The following is an 8,069-nucleotide window of genomic DNA, read 5'->3' as shown; positions in this document are numbered from 1 at the left end:
TTATGAAAAGAAATTTGTAAAAATTGGAATTTAAATAAGCACACATGGTGTTTTGAACCCAAGACCTCTTCATTAATTCCAAACAACAAAATCACCGGTTCTAGTTACATTTCTTCGTCATTAAACCAAGTTTTATAAATTTATACTTTTATGAAAACGTATATAAGTATGTCACACTAATAATGTTGACTTGACCTCCGTTAAGTACGTATATCCTTGCAGGCATGTTTGTAGTTGGTATATATGATCTCGTCACTTTAACTAGATCAGAGGAATGCGTCTGAAGCAACATTTTGAAAACTAGAATTTATCGCACTTGCTTATCACACTTGTGCAGTATGGGGATCGGGATGAGACATAGTGGGCAACATCCACGCAAATTCGCACCGTACAGGAACGTTGACGTTCTTATCTCCCCCTATCGGTGGGAAGACTGTCTCATTGAAGTAACAACCCGCAAATGAGCGGTAAAGAGATCGCATGCAAGGGCTCTAAGAGAGCTAGTGAAAGGGAGACGAAGACGGAGACGAGGGCTGTCGTCGAGTGTCGAGTGAATTTTGGAATTACCTGCAACGTTGAAGTTGAAGGGTGAGAGGGAAGATTTGAAGGGTGAGAGGGGCCGGAAAGGTTGAAAGTCTGAGAAAGAGAGTTTTGGAAATACATCCTGTTTTCATGCTCTCTCCCTCTCTCTCTCTCTCTCTCTCTCTCTCTCTCTCTCTCTCTCTCTCTCTCTCTCTCTCTCTCTCTCTCTCTCTCTCTCTCTCTCTCTCGCTCGCTCTCTTGCTCTCTCTCTCTCTTGCTCTCCTCTCTCCACTTTTCTCTTCACGCTGCCAGCAATGAAACCTGCAAGTTAACCAGGAGTAGGAGGAGGTCTGGCAGGCTTATGTGTACTGGGTTTAGGGTTTATGGCACGATACCCTTTGTTTCCTTTTGTGGGTCCTCCCTTCCACGAATGAGTGGCCGAGGCAATTAACGAAGAGCAGGTCGTGTGTTTGCAATTGCAACCCCACTAATTTTACACACAATGTGAGCAGGTCATGTGAATCAATGAACGTTTGGATTAACAAAATGTGAGCAGGGCAGCAGCCTCGAGTGAGATATCTCCATCATGTGAATTTGCCAAATTTTTACTTCTGTCGAACGTGGATTTTCCAATTACGTACGTACTGGCTCTCACATTTTTCTTTTGTCAAACTCGATCCTTTAATTAAGGGCATGCATGCATGCTTGGAAAATTCATTTGCTTAATTGCTATATCTTTCTTCCAACGATATTTTGTTTCATGCCACATTATTTTCAGATCAAAAAATTGGTCACAAGCACAGAGAATTAACATATCCATGTGGTAACCCTTCTAACCATTATCGTTTTTTATTGAAAAATTGCTATTGTTTTTTGTCGAAATAAGTGAAGAGTAAGGTTACACGCACCATGCTTTTACACAAATTAGATTAGACACTAAAATGAAGTGTCATTGTTTGATTTATTTTTCTTTTACGGTTTTACCCACATCAAATTAATTTTTTCTTTATCCATGAATAATCTCATAATTAAAACCCGTGTGTAAATAACTCTAGTGTGGTGGTATTTAGTGAAATGCATGGACAGTGACTGATAAAATATACGTACAAACACAATTGTGTTGTGTGCAAAAAGAGTTGAACACTGGAGGTCAAGTTATCCCATGGGTAAAGGGAGGCACCTTTCATGGCGCCAAGCCAACCTATTCTGAACCTTAGTATCTCAAGTTTAGGGGTAAAAAAAATATGGGCCTTTTATTTGTGTGGAAAAAAAATAAAAGTCGTTGGTTTGTGTGACGTGGGCCAGCGAAATGCCATAATAAGTTAATGGTATCTGTCATATTCAATTTGTGTGTTCCAAATTTTTGTAGGAAAACTAATGAAAATGGCTTGAAAACTTTGAGTTTTAACAATAAGGACAAAATAAAGGGTAAAGTGAATAGTACCAGGTTTGACTTTTTAGTGTAAAAATGTGGTTTTTCGTTAAAGTGAACAGTACCACGGGTTTTTCGTTAAAACTCTCAATTTTTTTATCTTTAAGCTCCGACACATCTAATTCCTAACCACTTTCCGTCAAATTCGGTAATAAATATGTTAAAGTTGTAACGTGGCATTTGTGAGCCCCACTTATCTACTGACTTGGCGGCCACATCATTACTAATATCACATAAAAATATATATTTTTTCGAACGTGGATTTCCCTTTATCCATCATCATTACTAACATCAAATTAGTTTTTCCTTTATCCAGGAATAATCTCATAATTAAAACCCCTGTGAAAATAACTCTAGTGTGGTGGTATTTAGTGAAATGCATGGACAGTGACTAATAAAATATACGTACAAACACAATTGTGTTGTGTGCAAAAAGAGTTGAACATTGGAGGTCAAGTTATCCCATGGGTAAGGGGAGGCACCTTTCATGGCGCCAAGCCAACCTATAACGTAATTGAATCCATTCTAAACCTTAGTGTATGGAGTCTAGAGATAAAAAAATATGGACCCTAGATTTGTGTGGAAAAGAAATCAAAATCGTTGGTTTGTGTGAGGTAGACCAGTGAAATGCCGGAATGAGTTAATGATAACCGTCATATTCAATTTGTGTGTTCAAAATTTTTTTATCCTTAAGCTCCGGACACATCCAATTCCTAACCTAATGACAACAATAGTAAAGGTTTATAGTTATTCTCACTCTACATCTAATTAAAACTTAAATATTATCACTTTCCGTCAAATTCATTAATAAATATGTTAAAGTTGTAACGTGGCATTTGTGAGCCCCACTTATCTACTGACTTGGCTGCCACATCATTACTAATATCATATAAATATATATATTATTAAAACATGATAAGATTTAGACGATCACATTCCTAATCTAATAGGATTGCAATAGTTTCAATATTTTTTTGATAATTACAACCACTTAAACTCTATTTGATAAGAAAATAACATTTGACAATTCAGTTGGAAAAGTAAAAAATTGGGCATAAGACTTCAAATTGCCATATCAACCATCATTTATAATTTAACTGTTATAATTTGACATTTTGTTTGGAGATGGTCTAAGAGATCATCAATTCCAGGAAACGGGAAATAAATAAATAAATATAGTACGAAAACATAAATAAATGAATAAATAAGTAATTAATTACAAGGTTTGCGATGGCCCAAGGCGGAAGTATTGTGAGATACCATACGATCGATTGAACACGCCCAATCAATGTTGGGCTTGAGAATTAAGACCGACCGCGATCAGAAACATAAATGAAAAAAATAAACAAAATCGTACCTGGTTAAAGATTCGACGGTGGTAGTGATTGGTACCAAAATTCGGAAACCCTAGCTTTAGCTGTCTTGAATATGGCGAAGCGCTCCGATGATTCCATTTATCACGGTTGTCCGACAAAAAGAAGGTAACTCTCTCTCTCTCTCTTTCTTTCTCTTTCTTTTTGTCTCTCTCATATGGGGAATTTTGGGTACGAATTTAAACTTGCTAAAATTTGTTAGTGGTTAGAAGTTACCCGGACAACTTGAATAATCTTGTGTTGTTGTTTCAGTTGGTTGGATGCTGTTGATGGTGGTGCTGTGGGCGGACTTCGTCGCTCCGAACGGTTGGCACAGCATTATGGTGCTGATGCGGCTGGAGGCATTTCATATACGGCCGGCGACGTCAAGGAGTGTAGGAGGCAGCGGAGGAAAATTACTGCTGAAACGCAGGACCTCCCTTCTGAAACGCAGGACCTCCCGTCTGAAACGGACGACCTCGAGAGGGAAGTTACTTGTTTCTTGGACGACCTCCCGTCTGAAACGCAGGACCTCAATACTGATGTCACCTCTTATACGCCTCACGGCAGCATGCCTGAAACGCAGCACCTCAATACTGATGATACCTCTTATACGGTCGAGGAGTATAGGCAACGGAGGGGAATCACTGTTGAAGGCCGTGGTGATATTCCAAACCCCATCAGGAATTTCGATGACACTCGGTTTCCAGGTACCTACTTTTTAATTTCTTTCTTGTTTTAAACAAGTTAACTTGTTATTTAATAAAATATAACAAAATATATATATATTTCCACTTGAATGTATACCTATATCTATTGAATTGATAATTTCCCTTGACCATCACAGAAAATGTTATACAACAATTTTCAAAAGCTGGATTTGCTAGGCCTACACCAATTCAAGCTCAAGTATGGCCAATGGCTTTGGAGGGCCGTGACCTCATTGGTATTGCTCAACCAGGATCCGGGAAGAAGCTGGCGTATCTGATGCCTGCAATTGTCCATATAAACTCCCAGCCAAAACTATGTGAGTTGATATATGTTAGTTATCCTTAAGATAATCAAATCCTAGCTGTTTTAATCATATATATTTGTGTTGTATTGATCATAGGCAATAAGTTTTTCCATTTTGTAACTTTCCTTCAGCTCGTGGTGGAGATGGCCCAAGAGTATTGATTTTAGCTCCAACGCTGCGACTCGGTGAAGAAATCCAACAAGAGTATGCTAAATTTTGTGCAGCTTCCAACATTAAAGTCTTATTAAGCTGGAAACTGTCTTCTCCTAAAAAAAGTAGTAAGTGGTGGTGGCAAACTACATTATGCTGTCTATTGTTATTATTGTGCTACTCCGATGGAATTTCACGTATCAGATATTTGTCCACTTGATATTCTGTTATAGGCATTGTTTATGGTAACGTGCAATTTTTTGTAGGTGGTGATTTTAAAGGAGACTTCTTGTTTGAGTATATGTATATTTATTCTTCTTTTTTATTGCAATTAATATTTTGTCTCAGGAGGTGGGATTCTAATCGCCACACCTAGGTCCTTGCTTGTTGCGTTAGAGGATGGTTATACTAATGTCAGAAGGGTCACATATCTTGTGTTGGATGGCGCTGATTGGATGCTAGAAAAACAAAACATGGGGTTTGGGTCTCAAATACAAGACATTGTTTCTAAGGTTCGAGATATTGCCCTTACTTTATTCTTCATACCCGCGTTGCTATTCTCACACACACACACCAACCAAGCCTTATCCCAGTAAGTGGGGTTGGCTCACACACACACGTGCGTGTGTGTTTATATATCAAAGTTTATGTTCAGTTGAAAATTGTCATTGTTAATTATCTATGGGTTTGTTGAATGCAGATTCACCCAGACTGTCAAATATTATTGTTGGGTACTAGCTGGTCAAAGGAGGTTGATAAACGGGCAAACCGGTTCCTTTACAACGCATGCAATGTAATACATCTTACTATTTTTTGCATTGCTTAGCTGTTTTTAATTGTTTTTCCTGGATGAAATTGGTAGTCAACAAAATGTCCTTTTAGTTCTATCTTATTATTGCAATAGTACTCTTAGCGTAATTTTTTAATGTGCAATACCCAATAATTGTTTGACATTAATCTTTGGATGTTGAACAGGTTGCAATTGTTTCTCCACCTCTGAAACCTACACATCCGATCGACCAAACTGTTTACGTCGTTACTGAAGATCAGAAATATAACAAGTAGGGGACATTCTAATGTCTGATCTTGGGCTGTCTGTTTGCGGTTATATATGTTTCTGATTTATTTCAAACGTTTCAGATTGGTAGAGTTGCTAGGTCGTATAGTGGATGGCAGCAGAATACTGATATTCATGGATATAAAGGAAGGATGCGAAAAACGTGATCAGTTTGCCCTGCAGCTTTATACGGACGGTCAGCATGCAGTCTCGCTTCATGAAAACAAGGGTCAAGCGGAAATGGCCCGGATTGTCTCTGAGTTTCAAGCTGGCAGGATCCCCATAATGATTGCAACAGATGTTGCTGCTCGTGATCTAGGTATCATTATTATTATTATTATTATTTTAATTTGTGAAAGACTTGAAAGGAACTCTTTATTGCTTGCGCTTCAACAGTTGCATCTATTTATAAAGAAATTTACCTTCTTCAATCTCTTCACAGTTGAAGGCTTTGTTTATTGTACTAGTCAACATCCGCCTTTTCAAAACCATGTCCTGTTAGTAACCTAGGGTTTTGTTGGGGTGCAGGTGTAGCAAATTTTCGTTGAATGCATTTAGCCTGTGAATTGGTCGGAAGCCTTGTTTCTAATCATTTTGTTTCATGCTTAATTTGCAGATCTGAAGGATGTGAAATATGTTATCAATTACGACTTTCCAGTGTCCCTTGATGATTATGTTTACCGCATTGACCGTGCTGGAAGTGCCGCAGCAAAAGGAACAGTATTCACGTTCTTTACAACTGCTAATGCTGTATTCGCAGAGGAACTTATTATCTTACTCAAGGAAGCTTGACAGAAGGTTAGTTCTGAATTGGAACAACTGGGGCGTGATGTACCATATCCAGGTCAGTAACTACAAACGCTAGAGTAAATATTGTTGTACACACATTGTCATATGCACACGCGAAGCATAGACTGTTCAGGTCGTTGGAAGGGAATGCTGGATGTCTATTTTAATGAAAAAACACCTTGTAGTGTCCTACCTTCTCCCTGTATACTAGATGCTTTCGCTTGATTTTTGGGGGTATTACATAAATTTTTGAGATTTGATCTGATCATTTCTCTTGCCGCCATAAGCCTAAAACTTGTTTAGCTGACGTACACCAAGTATTGACGATGTTTTTTTTGGTGGCTTATATGATGCATACATATGGTTAATCTTTGACTTCCGATTGTTTATTTGTTTGGGTATGATTGACGACGAAACAGATTATCAAGATAAACTACTATTGGAATTCATTCCTTTTTTGGATTTATGATATGGGTGTGAACTGATGTCTTCCAGGAACCTACATACCTGCACCGTGGCGGTGGGCGGTTAACCAGGAGGAGGTATATGTGAATATAAGACCATTACGTAACTTTGCATTTGCATATAAGACAATTAGATAATGGCATGCACCATCTGTTTATTACCCTTTTTTGTCTGGAATTAGAACTCAAAATTCAACCTCAGCGCTTCAACTGTTGTTCTAATTAATCCACATAGTTGACTACACACTTGCATTTGCATATAGTACCATAAAATAAGGTCTGTATGTTGCTAACTTTGTTCCGTTTGCATTTCTTTAAACAGATTGGAGCTGGTCATTTCTTTCCGTTGTATCTGCATTGTTCTAAGACCAAGGATATTGCCAGTAACGTCGTGCAAGAAATCAACCGTAAAAAGGTTAAAACCGATCTTTTGTAAAAGCTGCTGCTGCTCTACTTCTTACTTTAGCATGTTCTGTTTTACAAGTGATCTTTAGTGGTGCACTTGTTTAAATATGACGGCCTGCATGGCTTCTTTTTTAGGGCCTCCAACTGCAATTTTTGAGCGTGGTGGAGGCATACCAACACTTGTCCTGCCTTCCTGTTAGTTACTTTTATCTAACTTTGGAGGCCGCTTGTGCCACAACTTATGAAAAGAAGCTTTACCGAGCAATATTTGCTAGGATGATTGGTGACAGAAAGGAAACCATATTGTTTGGTGATGTCAACTCCGATGGCTTGTTGGAAAGAATACATGACACCAGAAAGGGAATCAAATATAGAGGTAAGTATCTGTTTGAAGCCCTTAAACAACACACATGGCCGACCGTCTTTCACTAGACAATTTTTAAAAATTGATTAGGGATATGAGTTTTTATACGTAGAAGTTGGGAGTTAGGTAATATATTGTCACTGAAGTTTAAAATACAGTGATAGTTGGTGTTGTTAATTATCTTGCATTTCATTTGTCAGTTTATAAAATTTGGCAAGAAGCCGATGGAGACTATGAAGAGAATGGAGGCGATGGAGGCGATGGAGGCGATGGAGACGATGGAGACGATGAAGAGGATGAAGGCTATGAAGGCGATGAATGATGGGGCACTAGTCTCATTGACAATTATTTACCACTCGTGCTAGGAAAAATTCCAAAAGAATAGTATGATCAATGAACAAATATTTGTACACATGCTTTTAGCTATCAGATTGCACAGGTCCAATGCCTAAGATTACAATCACGCTCAAATTTTAAAATTGGGTTTATCAAATGGCAATGGCAGTGGCTGCTTCCATT

At 38.3% G+C, this 8,069-nt stretch overlaps 1 protein-coding gene across 1 annotated transcript; it reads left to right on the top strand.

The window, feature by feature from the left end:
• Positions 1-3,274: 3,274 nt before the first annotated feature.
• LOC103427077 (DEAD-box ATP-dependent RNA helicase 20-like) lies at positions 3,275-8,069 on the top strand. Its single transcript, XM_029099447.2, has 13 exons — positions 3,275-3,435; positions 3,580-4,016; positions 4,154-4,333; positions 4,453-4,599; positions 4,820-4,983; positions 5,172-5,264; positions 5,447-5,532; positions 5,612-5,847; positions 6,145-6,372; positions 6,813-6,859; positions 7,104-7,196; positions 7,322-7,562; positions 7,751-8,069. The coding sequence occupies exons 1-9, from the start codon at positions 3,383-3,385 to the stop codon at positions 6,318-6,320; spliced, it is 1,572 nt and encodes a 523-aa protein (XP_028955280.2). The 5' UTR covers positions 3,275-3,382; the 3' UTR covers positions 6,321-6,372; positions 6,813-6,859; positions 7,104-7,196; positions 7,322-7,562; positions 7,751-8,069.

The sequence above is a fragment of the Malus domestica genome, chromosome 03, assembly GCF_042453785.1.
Source record: "Malus domestica chromosome 03, GDT2T_hap1".
NCBI classification, from domain to species: Eukaryota; Viridiplantae; Streptophyta; class Magnoliopsida; order Rosales; family Rosaceae; genus Malus; species Malus domestica.
The sequence above is the reverse complement of the archived record's forward strand: the minus strand, read 5'-3'. Positions and strand labels throughout refer to the sequence as shown.